Source organism: Vanessa atalanta, chromosome 5, assembly GCF_905147765.1.
Source record: "Vanessa atalanta chromosome 5, ilVanAtal1.2, whole genome shotgun sequence".
Lineage (NCBI taxonomy): Eukaryota > Metazoa > Arthropoda > Insecta > Lepidoptera > Nymphalidae > Vanessa > Vanessa atalanta.
This window is the reverse complement of record NC_061875.1, coordinates 10,711,993-10,726,155: the sequence shown is the minus strand read 5'-3', so window position 1 is coordinate 10,726,155 and position 14,163 is coordinate 10,711,993. Positions and strand designations below refer to the sequence as shown.

Genomic DNA, 14,163 nt, shown 5'->3' with positions numbered 1-14,163 from the left:
TCCAGAAGTTTGTTACGTTTATAAAGTCGGGATTTACTTATGCAAAAGCTCAAATGTACATAATATTAAGGAAGCATTGTTTAATAAGTTATAAACTTAATTTATAAAAAAAAATAGAGTTAAATACATTACGGTCATAGTCAACAAAATATTTTTACGTTAATTTTCAAATCTATATCAGGATCTAATATTTATTACCAGTGACTTGAGACAAGCGTCAATACCGTGATACGTGTAAAAAGTCTTCCCCACTCCTAGCTTAAGCTTAATCGGAAGGGTATATCGGAAAAATAGTAATTCCTGAAAATTGGCATCGCTACTATTATTTAAAAAAAAGGCATAGGAACTCACCGAGACGAGCACGGAGCTGTTCTGGCCGACCTGCACGGACATGAGGAAGGCGTCGAGCTGGCGCGTGCGCACCGACAGCGCGTTGAGCCACGGCAGCTGGATGGGCCGCAGCAGCGGGTTGAACGACAGCGAGCCGTCGCCGCTGAAGCGCCACGGCGGGGACGTCGCTGCGGACAGGCCGGGCGTCAGTGGCGTGACGTCACAGGGCCGGCGGCCGTCATATAGTATTCAAGACTATGGGGTATGGAACGAATGCGCGACAGCCTACCCCGAATCGCTGCGTGAGGACAGATAAATATCCCCGCAAATATTCCTCACTAAATAGTAACGGCTATGAAGCATTCGACTCACATTCAGCGCAGTCCTTCCCCGTGTAGCCCTCGTTGCAGCGGCACAGGAACGTGTCCCACAGGTCGAGGCACTGTCCGTCGTTGTAGCACGGCGCGCTGCTGCACTGCGACCGCTTCTCCGGACAGCCCGCAAGAGTTCCGTTGTCGGCGACGTAGCTAAACAGTAATAATCGATTAATTATACAGGCAGAAGATAAAATGCTCTTTCCATAATAAAAATAAAATCAAAATAATAATACTTTATTTAAGTCAATTTATAAGCACTTGGATTTGTTACTGTACAAAGATTCAAGGAAGCATAAAAATGCTGCTATGAAGCATTCTTGTTATTGTGTTATTTGTGATATTATTAATCTTAAGATTTTTATGTTATTATGAGTTAAAATTACAGTTTTATTCATTGTTAATAATAGTTGTGTCCTAGGTGTTAGTTGTAATCGATGGGAAATTCGTAACATATAGATAACAGTTTATGTTATATAAAGCAAATTAAATACCTGTTCAAATCAACGAATTTGTGGTCAATGTAAAGATCAGATATACATCCAACGAAATCTTTATTCTTCACTTGGAAACTGCTGGGTATATTAGGCAATCCTCCAACCTGTAGCGGCCCAGTGAGGTCGAGGAACCTATTTAAAAATAGCAATCTATCTATACATATAATAAAATAATGTAAGAGTTTTAAAAATTACAAATGTATTATTGTTATGTATTGTAATATTTTTTTATAATAAGAGTTAGATGATAATTAATATAATGTTTTTTCAAATATCAGTAATTACTAGTAGTTATTTCTTTTCTTTTATTACCTATGGCAAGTTTCTGTTGGAATGTCACAGCGTGGTGGCAATACTTTTCTCGTAAAGTTCGCGCAGGCGTACTTCACACCAAAGTCGGCGCCACCCGCTAGTGACAGCGTTTTATCACAATCGTCTAAGATTATTGTTGCAGTCTGAGAACAAGTTGAAATTAAATTAATTTAAAAATTAGATCACGTGACACAGGAATACGTTTGCAATAATATTGATTAAAATAAAACCAAACATTTTAATTAATCTTACCCGATTAAAGTATTCAATTTCAACCGTATGCCACATGCCGTCAGCGACGTCACCCTCCACCGTCACTTCTGTCTTCGCCCCTCCCAGCGCGAAAGTAAACCTCAATCCCGGCCCTCCACTCCGACCGGCGTTGGAACTGATGACTTCAAGCGCCACGAAGTCGTGGCGCTCGTTGTATCTACCGTTGTAAAGGAGCAAGCCGGATGTTGTTTGAGTTGCGAATCTGTAGTAAAGAAATACATATATACTATTTTAGTATATTTTCACATTTGTAATTGAGGAACAAATCAATTAAATAAGATTTTAATCGACGTGAATTAGCTTAATTGTTCTTTTAATCGTACTTTAACTACAAAATATTATATTACAAGACACTAAATTAAAAAAAGGGAATTGGTTTGATTAACAAACCAACCTAATAGTATCACTAAATTGAACGGAGAGAACCTTGTGATTGCCTTGTCTAATTATAACAAATAATAAACATTCGATGGATAGGTATCAACAATAACAAGTATCACAGCACTCACTTTAATTTCAAATTGAACCGATGTCGTTTCTTAATCCCTGGGAATGTCAAAAACGAGGTAGCTGGGAAACTTCGGGCCTTAAGTTCGCACATGGCGGTGGTGTACGCAGTATCAATAGAACAACCCTGGCAGAGGATGCCCCCCTCTCGTCTCGCGACGCACTGCGACCCGCTGCGACATATGCTGCCATCGCCGTTCATGTCACACGTCGCCTTCGTTAGAACGGTCTCGCAGTTTACACCTAAGAGTGGACAGTCATTAGATACATAAATTCGAGAATATAATTTATTCTATAGAAGCAGTATTTTATCGTGATGTGACTAAAATTTCAAGTATCAATAGATTATATAGCAGCATATGCATTCTTTCATAATGCAGTCTTATTAAATTTGACATTACAATTTATTTATTTTTTGACCTTGGAATTGAAAATGCAGTTTTTCATGCCAGTTTTTTTTTTTAAATCAATGCAACAACTTTTTGCGTCATCACATTACACTTACTCCGAATAATTATATCATGTCAATAAAATAGTCCGTGTAGTTCTGTAATGTAGGAATAGATGAGAGATGCGTACCGGTGTAGCCGGCGGCGCAGACGCAGCTGTAGCCGCCCTCGCGCCGCACGCACGAGCCGTTGTTCCGGCACGGCGACGAGTAGCACAGGTCCACCTCCGTGTCGCACATGTAGTGCTCGCGGGACCCTGCACGCGTTGTGGTTTGTAAGAAAATTTGCCGAAAATAGTACTCAAATAATTATTTTCTCAATAAAAAAAACAGCAATGTCGTGTGTCAGAGGAGTAAATGACCTATTTGTATGGTAGAGTAGAGACTAAGTTAACCTTGTACTGATACTAATATAAACATTAACGCTCCTAAACTTAAATAATTAGACGTGATTATAACACTTGCAATTCTTTTCTATCGCACACATGAGAAAGAGATAGCAATATTTGTAGTGCGAATAAAATAGTACAGAAATTGTGCACAATAGAGTAGGCACTAATTTTGAATTACCCGTAAATCCCTGCGGACACTGGCAAGTAAACGTAGTGACGGGGTAGATGGGACGGAACAGCACTGAATCGCTGTTAATAAAACCGGATGCGTTGCCGAACTTTAACACTGTGAGGCACTCCTCGTAGTTGAGGCATGGTTCGTGTACACAGATGTTGTCGTCGAAGGGGAGAACCTAGGGACATAAATATAGTTTACAATAATAACTAAAACACTTTTTACTCTATCCTATTTGGAAAGATTTTTTATATATAGCACAAAGCATACATTTCAAATTTTATTTTACAATCATTCAATTACTGTACTGAATTCCAGTTAATAAATATACCAAAAATTAAAAACCGATAGTAAAACTCGAATCTCATTGTTCAAAAATTGAAAAATATATGATATTGTTTAATTCACTTTTCCACAGACCTGTACAGTGGCAAGACGCGCCAGTGTCGCGCGATGCAAGTACACTCGCTCGCGTAAGTGCGTAGGCGAGTAATACTGGGACGAATCTCCTCCAATGCCCACTTCTGCGTCGGGCCGACGCGCTGAGAACGATACGTTCAAAATGTTGCCAGTTACGTCGGTGTCATCCTAGAGAACATATAACTTAATAAATATTTGCGTTCTTGTAAATAATATATTATCACATTACACACACATTAACAGCCTGTAAAATTCCTATTGCTGGGCTAAGGCCTCCTCTCCCTTTGAGGAGAAGGTTTGGAGCATATTCCATCACGCTGCTCCAATGCAGGTTGGTCGATAAACATGTGGCAGAATATTGTTGAATTAAGACACATGCAGGTTTCCTTACGATGTATTCCTTTACCGCTGAGTACGACATGAATTATAAACACAAATTAAGCACATGAAAATTCAGTGGTGCTTGCCTGGATATGAACCCGCAATCATCGGTTAAGATGAACGAGTTTAACCACTGGGCTATCTTGGCTCTTATATTAAAAATTATTTAGTTTCAATTGAGTTTTATTTCTAGAAACTTCAAACTTATAATAGCAATAATGAACAATAAATTCAATGCCTTTAAAGTGTCCATGAATAAAGTAAATAGTATTGCTTGATTGAAAGTCATACAGCAATAAAAAATAGTTACAACTTATCGGTAAGCTAAAAACGATTAGTACTGACCTGAACACTGAATATATAAATGTTTTCTTTCGGACACGGTATGATAGCTGACAGACCATCTATAAAGAAGCCGAGTAAAGGCGATAAAAACTGTTCCGCGGTCATGTCGTTCAATCGCACTGTAATTGAATTGAAAAGCATTTCTTCTGTTATCAGCCTCACTAGGAGCTGCATAACCGCTTTTACTTCATTCACCCCATCTAAAATTTTAAATAGTTTTTGGTCATCTTTATTATTATTCGTAGCTAAATATTTAGCCGTTACGGCCTTGGGTTAGGACATTGTGATTCTTGAATGATTCTGTAGAAGTGGATTTAAGTCTAATACAAAATATTTATTATCTAATATATACTACGTGAGAAATATTTTCTTATATTTAAAATATACATTTCTGTTATTACAGATATCAATACTCACTCATGTATGAATTCTGTCTGTCGATAAAACTTTTGATTATGAATGTTGTTTTGCAAGTTAAGGAGTACATAATGAAAATAAATTAGAGATGGATTCTATATACTTAAGAAAATAATACTAAAAGTCCTAGAAATTTTTATATTTAAATATATCCCACTCACCTGTTACAGATATTTCCATCGTGGCTAGTTTTGGAACGTTTGTATTTAGTTGGGGTGATAAAGTCATAGACCCTGTTGTCTCGTTGAGAAGTACCAAATTCGCATTGTTGCCTGATAAAATACGATATTGGAGCTGCAAATAAAATATGTTAAGGAATAACATATAATACACACATATTGATTAATTAACCATTACAAATATATATCAAAATATACTTCAATCAAGTAGGCCTTACAAATATTTTAGAAAAATCAACTAAAAAAAAATGAAATCGGGTCGTCACGTGATATGAAGCAATTTTATTAATACATATTTTAAAATAAAATGTCTTCATTTTACCTTGTCAGTCACATCCGCATCATACGCTGGAACTCTACCAAATGGGCCGACGGGAAAACAGTCTTTATAATTATTGAAAATAATCTGAAAATCCTTCATCATAGGAGCATTGTCATTTATATCAGTTACTAGGATTTCCACTCTGACGTCATTCCAGAGCGGTGGACTCGCAGCTCTGATTACTAGCTCGTACTTCTTTCGAGGGCTTTCGTAGTCTAAATCTACCATTGTAACCAATTCCGCTTTGTCAGAACCTTGACGAGTTTCTAATGAAAAACTATTCGAATCATCTCCACCTAAAATATAATGTTTAAAATGACTTAAATTTATTTTATTGAAAGGTTTTTTCGCCGTCATCAATATTCATTTCATAAGACATCTTTAAATGTTTTATATACGAACAAACCTTTTATGGAATAGTGTACAACTGCATTGGAACCCTCGTCTGGATCGTGAGCGTGTATTTCCCCAATGGTAGTACCGATGGGGCTATTCTCAGGCACGTAGAATGTTAGGCAGTCACTCTCGAAAACCGGCGGCGAATCGTTGATGTCTTCAACTTTTATATGGATTATTACCTGTTAAAATAAATGCAGATCATCAATGCGTGTCATTACCCAAAATTAATTTGATGATGTGTTAACTCGAGATCAAGAGGTCCATTTATTTTCCATAAAATGTTAAGCCATGGAAACTTATTGAAGAATACTTGACGGAAGAGAATTGTGTCGCAGTTAAAAGGTTAAGTGAGTCACTGTTACTACAAGTGAAGGAATTTTGATTAATTTTAATAAAATATAAAAAAAATACTTACAGTAGAACTTTGTGGTGGAGTTCCGCCGTCTATCGCTAAAGCCTTTAGATCATATATTGCTACCGATTCCCTGTCTAAAGCCTTATTCGTTCTTAAAACTCCAGACGCTGGGTCAATTACAAACGATCCTTCCTCTCTATCCTTAGACTCCAGTTCGTAATGTACTCTGCCATTTAGCCCTACGTCGGCGTCCGTTGCGCTGACTTGAGTTACGGATGTACCTAATAAATAGTATAATTTATTATATATTTATGGTTTTAATTCATTAAAAAATATATATACTATATAACACCTACATTACGTAACAATAAAAATTAATAAACACAACTTTTTAATTATTTATTATTTATAAGTTTATTCATTACCACAGTACAATAACAAAAACATAAAAAAGAAAAGGGAAGGCAATCTACTTTCCGATAAGTCCAATATACTCACCAACTAAAGCATCTTCCATAATACTTGCAGTGTAGAGCTGCTGTTTGAACACCGGTTCGTTGTCGTTGACGTCAACGACAGAGATCTCCACGTCTGTCGTATCCGAGAGTGACGGAACTCCTCCATCGCGAGCCGTCACAGTCAGTAGATAGCCTAGGAACAATATACTTTTTACTTTTATATCAACTTTAAAATTAAATATTGCCCGACAAATAATATTTATATGTTATTTTCAATAATGTAAACACAATGTACTATCAGCCGTACCACTCATAGTCTCTCGATCAAGTAGTTTATTCGTGGTAATGGCGCCTGTTTGCGGATTAATGTGAAATTCCTGGTCATGATGAGCAACAGCTTCGTTTGATATTTCCGAACTGAGGGTGTATGTTATCTGTGCATTCACTCCAACGTCACTGTCAGTGGCAGAAACGACTAGCACTGTCGTTCCTACTGGCGCGTCTTCGAAGACCTGATAAAGTGTAAATTATTATAAATAAAGTAGACATTATAGAATATTTTAATTTTATTGAAAAAAATCGAAAATGAGTTTTGCCGAAAATGAAAACGTTATGTATTTGATTGGAGCCATTTTGATCTTTAATTTGGCAACTGTGACCATTACTTGGCAAAGTGTCGTTTACTATCCAAACAAATAAAATCCAATAAATTAATTGATTTATTAAAGAGTTTGTTATGCAAGCAAAAGAGTAAGTAAATAATTATACTTGGGTACGGATTTGGATTCTTTAAAGGACTACTTAAGAATCATCAAAAATAAATCTTACTGAAGCTGTATAGGGCGCATTTTCAAAAACAGGAGCGTAGTTATTCGCGTCTGTAATATTAATATGGACCATGGCCGTGTCAGATCTGCCTCCGGAATCCGTGGCGGTCACTGTGAGCACATATCGTCGTTCTTGCTTAAAGTCTAAAGGTTGAGCGACGGTTATGAGTCCGCGACCGTTTTGTGACGTGATAGAAAAACGGCCTCGAGTATTACCACCAGTGATTTCGTAGTGTAATCTGAAAAAAAAAACACCATCAATCAAGGTTCATAATCCCAATAAATACTATGCTATTAAATATAATCTATACTAATATTATGAATGTTAAAGTCACTCTTTGTCTGTCTGTTGCTCTTTCGAACCAAAACCACTAAAACGAATTTAATGGAACTTTGTATAAAGCATACTTAAATTCCAAGGAAGGACATATGTTTCTTATATAATTCTTTGTTTAACACTTGACGACCCCTAAAATGCAGGCGAAGCAGCCGGCGTATACCAGCTGTCTATATATGTAAGTGTGATTAAATAAATCAACTGACTTGCTTACACAGACAATGAGCTAACTTAACGAATGGGCTTTTTTTTTATTAGCAGCCCGTAAATGTCCCACTGCTGGGATAAAGGCCTCCTCTTCCTTTGAGGAGAAGGTTTGGAGCATATTCCACCACGCTGCTCCAATGATGGTTGGCGGAATACACATGTGGCAGAATTTCGTTGAAATTAGACACATGCAGGTTTCCTCACGATGTTTTCCTTCACCGCCGAGCACGAGATGAATTATATACACAAATTAAGCGCATGAAATTTCAGTGGTGCCTGCCTGGGTTTGAACCCGAAATCATCGGTTAAGATGCACGCGTTCTAACCACTGGGCCATCTCGGCTCACGAATGGGCTAAGGTTAGGTTATTGAGACAAGTAGCCAGTAAATACTAAAATCAAATCTAAAAAAATGCGTAAATTATGTATAATGCAGAATAAACATGCCTGTTATCCTCATCAGCATCTGTTGCAGTGACAGTGACTACAGGAGTTCCTGGGGGTTCGTCCTCCGCTAACTCTACTTCATATTGTGGTGGAGAGAAAACCGGATCATTGTCGTTCACATCTTGTATCACCACCACTACTGAGGCCGTCGCTGACCGAGGTGGTGAACCGCTATCCGTGGCTGTAACCTATAAATATTGGCCATACTTAATAAAAATGTTTTTTTTTTTTATTCTGTCATACTTCTTACTTTGCACAAATTTATGTTATGTATTACTTCCTACCTAAAAAAGTTATATTTGTCAAAAGAAACTGCATGAAATGAAAAGAATTTCGAGATTTAATAGAAGTCTTCCTGTTCATTTTAAGTATTTTTGAGTCACCTAAAAGGTTTCTAGATAAAAAGCACATTCAAACTCATTACAAATTCTTTTCTGACGTCTTTTTGATTTATGGATTCCATTGGTGTTCGTATGATTCAGCGGTATTACGGTCCATATATTACTAGATAGTTTTCGACAATTCGATGATTTTTTAAACTATTAATACTTATTATAACACTTAAATTAAATTACTGATGATCTATTTCTGAAAACTTCATATCTAAAAAAAGGTAAATTCCACATACCTGAAGTTGATATTTTGATTGAATTTCCCTGTCCAACTGCGTCGAAGTATACACCCAACCGGATCGAGGATCAATCGTGATTGGCAAATCATTGTTGCCGTTGTACTCTTTGTCTGCCAGGGTGTATGTTAGTTCAGCATTTACACCTTCGTCTGCGTCATATGCTTGTACCTGCAAATTAATTAATACTTTAATCGCTGACATTTATATTTAATCTACAATCTGAGATTTAAATCGTCCTAACATATGTAACAAACGATAGACCGATTCTTAAGCTGCGCTAAAATAAGGAAATTGCACTGTCACAATTATACCATGGCAACCTTACTAAACCATAGGTTTTTTCCGTTAATCCTATTTTAATCTCATGATGTCACGAGATCTAGTAGACCTAGTAGATCCTAGTGGCATTAAAATATTTTAGTAATCATTGTTGCAATTTAAATTACTTAATAAAAATAAAAATAAATTATTTTCGGAATAGTCAAAATAAAAATTAAATACTGAGACATTTGTGAGATTACTTTAGATTGATTAAAGACGTTAATTAAAAAAGTTAGGTTTAATGTAGTAATTTTGTAATCGTGTTCGGAGTTTCGTTCTTATTATTAAATTTTGTTTATTTCAGTCGTGAAGAAACATGGATTATGTCACAGATAGAATTCTGAAACATATGTCTGTCTACCAATAGACATTGGAGCATGATTAGGGAACAAACTTCTTCTTATGAGGAGAGGCGGTCATTTCACAACAGTGAAACATTACAAGCTGTTACTTTACATTTAACTTAAATCTTCTCTTTCAAACACTTACCCTGACAATACTGTATCCAACTGGTACATTCTCGCTCACAGATTCTTGGAACAGTGAGGTGTAGAAACGTGGTGAATTATCATTTATGTCTTTGACGTTCACAAGTAATTGTGTTGTGTTCGACCGGGACGGACTACCACCATCTTAAACAAAAAAGTTATTATATTAATTACAACTATTAATCACCCAATAGTTATATGTTTGTTTTATTTATTTTTTATTTAACGTGTTATTGCGGTACAATTTAGGTATGTATGAATTGTTTAGTAGTTGTAGTATCTTACCTTGGGCTCTGATGACCAATCGGTAGCTGCGTACTTGTTCATAGTCGAGAGATTTAACCAATGACACGTCCCCACTGAGGCTGTCAATCGAGAACTGCATTTGTGTATTGCCACCGATGATCGCATATCGGATGGCCGCGTTTGAACCCACATCTGAATCTGTAGCTCTAGAAGCAAAAATATAGATATTGTCATTTATATTATACCTTTATTACCCAAGTTTTAAGAATTATTGATTAATTGTTTAACTGCAATGATTTTTAGCTTTCCAAATTTTAAAGGGTAATGAAACTAAAGGGTAAAAATAATACTTTTCGAAATTTTTGGACAAAATATTTTTAAATGAGTAATTTCGACAAAGCGTTTTTAGATTATAATACATAAAGATAAAAAGTTTAAAAGCACAGATAGTAGACAGTAAAAAAGGCTCGTTTATAAGTGACTAATAAAAATTCTTAAGGTATTCAGCTAATTGATAGACACGTTAGGCGAGACAATATTTTAAAAAAATATACAGGTTGGAAAATGTGACAAGACATTATTATTAAATGTAAGTAGATTAAATATAATTTCTTTCAAAAATTTCAGCCAAGCACGGTCGTGTCTCAATTTATAGAAATTGCCGCCATATTTCTATTAAGAGAATTGGACAGCTATCACGCCACAACAAACAACAACGAAACTGTCGTAACTTGAAAATATCTGTCTCGTAAGTGAATTTACAAAAATAGATACTCACATTAGTTATTGTGATGACTAATAGAACATATATTGACGAAATATATGTATATTTTCTATATTTTCATAACGTATAATGCCAAATCTATTGTTTGCCTTGAATAAAACCACCCACAGTAGGTTTTCAACTGTATATTTCATGTTAAATATATCGGAAAATGCAATATCCATAAACAACGATTTATTCCAGACTTATAAATTTCTGTACTCTGACGTTCGGTGTTCTAATGTTTAAAAGAAGCGAGGAAATGGAGCAACTTGTCTTTTATTTTACGATACAGTGATTTTATACTATGGATGCAAGTATTGGGTATTAATCTTCTATTAAAATTTTATCTAGTAACATTATAAAAAAAATCTTAATATTTAACTTTATTCAGTCATCAATAATTTGGACTGACATCTTTAATGATGACTGGTAGTTATTTCTTGAAATGTACTCACTTTATTCTGGCAATTACAGGATTGTCAGCGACACTAATATCTTCATCGACATTCACGGTATACGTCTTCTCACTGAATTGAGGATAGTTGTCGTTATCATCCAGAATGTTGACATGGATTGTAGCACTAGAAAAAAAGTTTTTATTGAAGAAAATTCAGATTAACTGCATTGATTAAGAACAATAATAGACCAAGTTGAGCTGATCAATAAATTATATAGACGTACGTTTGTGAATGCCTCATAGAGATAAATATTAGTATCATAAATTAACAATATCGCCTTCAATTCGGACTGCGCAAAAATCTGTACACAATAAATTTTTTAATTTCAATTTGTTTTTAAATTCCGAAAGAATCTTACCTGCTGGATAATCTATCTGAGAGTGGGCTGGCTTGATCTGTAGCCTTCACGATCACAGTATATCGGGACACCTTCTCCCTGTCCAGGGTGGATCGAGTCAGCAGCGCACCACTTCTGCCGTCAACTCTAAAAACATCGTGTGCGTCCACATGTTCTGTGCTATCTATAGACTCGTTTAAATCTTCTTGCTTCAAGCTTTCCGCTTTAACTGAATCGATTGAATATTCCACCTGAGGTTTGGATATAAAATAATATTATAAGTTACAGTTATTACCTTAAAATCACGCTTGGCATTTAAATTTCAGATATGACATTTTTACAAAAAATATAAGACAATATGTCGAAGAGATTACACATTAATACGCAAAGAATTCTACACATTGATAATGTATAATTAAATTTTTGTAAAAATAAATTAAAATTGTTATAACAGCCATAAATAGTACAAAGATTTGTTACTGCCGTTATGCTGGACTTAAATAACGCCGAACACTCTGAAAACTGTGATATAGAGCAATCATTATATCATTATCATATATGTATTTGCTTTTAAGATATAATTTAGGAAGCAACCTTAAGCTACGCGATATAAGTCAATGAAACTTAAAAGAATCCCAGCAAATAATACGTTATTCATTACACATATTAATAAGGTCATGAATATCAATGCGGTCTCATGAAACGATCTATTATTCCCAGCTTATGATAATTGTTTCGCGATAACAAGTTGGTTGTTGCTTGTCAAACTTGTTTTAATTATGGAGATAAATTATACGAATAATGACCATGACTTGATGTAACTTTGGATTTAATTATGATTAACGGTTTAAGAAAAGTTTTCTAAAAGGAGTTTGGGTATTTGAATGATTGTTTTAAAGGATAATAGCAAGTAAAAATTCGCTCAAGTAATGTTTTTTTTTTTAAACAATCAGATCGGCTAATGGGCCAACTTATGGTGAGTGGTCACCCACTGTAAATAAATATTAACTATTCTTTACTTCGCCAATGTTGCATCAACCTTGTGAAATAATAATTTATATCCCCTATGCCTGTAGTTACAGTGACTTTGCCCTTAAAATTGGAACACATTTGGCGGTCAAATATCTGATGAGTGGGTGGTACCTATCCTAAGTGTTATAATAACGACTTTTATTTGATATATGATATATGAAAGTGACTTTTATAACCTGAAGTCAGCAACATAAATACGAATTCGGTTTTTTTTTTAAAGTCTTCGCGTAATTTCAAGATAAAATTAGAGCGCCATGTTAAAAATTAAATTATTTCGCTCGTGTGTACTAAATTCAGCGCTCTTTTTAGTTTAAATTGCCAAATTGACAATATGAAGTTAGTAAAATCCAATGGTAAGATAATAAGTTTACTGTGTTTTCACAATTCCATCTTCGCTTCCATATTTTTAATTTAATAATTATTTTCAATGACTTGATTAAGTGAGTCTAGTGTTCATGGCTCATATTATCGCTCGTTCATTGTAGTTCACCTAAATGTAAATTTATTTGTAGTGTTTTCAATCCCTTAAGTCCATAATTTGGTAGTCTTATTTTTATGATTTGTACCTCAGCGTTCTTTCCAATGTCCTGATCAGTCGCTTTAAGGGTTAAGACAGTGGTTCCAGGGCTTGCGCCTTCTCTTACTGACGCTTCATATTGTTGCATTTCAAATATCGGCGAATGGTCGTTGCAGTCCAACACGTTTATCTAAAAAAGAAAAAAATCTTTTATTATAATTTTATTACTACGTAGTTATTACACAGTATGACGTTAGGCAAACTATAATGATATACTTATATTTATATATAGAGTAGACAATATTTATTTTCAATAACTAGATGGTCTAGTGTGTAAGGGATGGTATGTTCAATGTAAAGGAACACTAAGTTTTTACAAGCTTAATTTGTGATATCGTCGGGAATTAACTTTCATTGCAGTCAGCATGAAGTTGAGAAAGCGGCTATCACGAGTACAACACTATATGAAAAAATATTTGGGAAAAATATGGCCACAAAAAAAAAGGAAGCCCGAAACTTAAACTTGTCATATATCACACATGAAGTCTATTGCACAACAAATTGAATGATAATTTACGTTAACACATTACAGTTTATTACATTTTTTCGTTTAATGAAATAAATCTTTGTTCAAAAATAAATCCTTAAAATAGAATTATCGTAACAGGAAGAGACTTATTTTGATTCATTTAGAAAAAGGTTTATTATAATACGTTATTAGTAAGTGAGATTATAATCATACATACGAAGGAAGGACAAATAATGTTCAAGTTTTTAATTCTGTGGGAAGTTAATTGGTATTTATTATGGTACTTTCTTTACATTTAAATAATAGATTTAATTAGTATGCTGTAAGTGCCTTAAATAAACCAAATCAATGATATAACATTTGTAAGTCATCTATGACATATCTACAAGCTTATTTAATATATGTATCCCGTTAAGATATGTAGATTAATAAATGAA

The 14,163-nt window shown here is 34.8% G+C and overlaps 1 protein-coding gene across 1 annotated transcript in view; it reads right to left on the bottom strand.

The window, feature by feature from the left end:
• Window positions 1–14,163, bottom strand: part of LOC125063878 (protocadherin-like wing polarity protein stan) — a 166,508-nt gene that overhangs the window by 13,736 nt on the left and 138,609 nt on the right. Inside the window, exons 7-30 of the mRNA XM_047670553.1 lie at window positions 13,247–13,387; window positions 11,670–11,899; window positions 11,309–11,434; window positions 10,127–10,293; window positions 9,843–9,985; window positions 9,030–9,200; window positions 8,402–8,589; window positions 7,413–7,650; window positions 6,892–7,096; window positions 6,625–6,777; window positions 6,187–6,407; window positions 5,779–5,950; window positions 5,373–5,668; window positions 5,033–5,165; window positions 4,455–4,654; window positions 3,729–3,896; window positions 3,312–3,486; window positions 2,873–2,998; window positions 2,296–2,536; window positions 1,766–1,988; window positions 1,514–1,656; window positions 1,199–1,333; window positions 703–857; window positions 352–518 (exon numbers count right to left, since the gene is read on the bottom strand). Of these exons, the coding sequence (XP_047526509.1) occupies window positions 352–518; window positions 703–857; window positions 1,199–1,333; window positions 1,514–1,656; window positions 1,766–1,988; window positions 2,296–2,536; window positions 2,873–2,998; window positions 3,312–3,486; window positions 3,729–3,896; window positions 4,455–4,654; window positions 5,033–5,165; window positions 5,373–5,668; window positions 5,779–5,950; window positions 6,187–6,407; window positions 6,625–6,777; window positions 6,892–7,096; window positions 7,413–7,650; window positions 8,402–8,589; window positions 9,030–9,200; window positions 9,843–9,985; window positions 10,127–10,293; window positions 11,309–11,434; window positions 11,670–11,899; window positions 13,247–13,387 (4,317 nt within the window). The remainder of the gene's footprint in view (window positions 1–351; window positions 519–702; window positions 858–1,198; window positions 1,334–1,513; window positions 1,657–1,765; window positions 1,989–2,295; window positions 2,537–2,872; window positions 2,999–3,311; window positions 3,487–3,728; window positions 3,897–4,454; window positions 4,655–5,032; window positions 5,166–5,372; window positions 5,669–5,778; window positions 5,951–6,186; window positions 6,408–6,624; window positions 6,778–6,891; window positions 7,097–7,412; window positions 7,651–8,401; window positions 8,590–9,029; window positions 9,201–9,842; window positions 9,986–10,126; window positions 10,294–11,308; window positions 11,435–11,669; window positions 11,900–13,246; window positions 13,388–14,163) is intronic.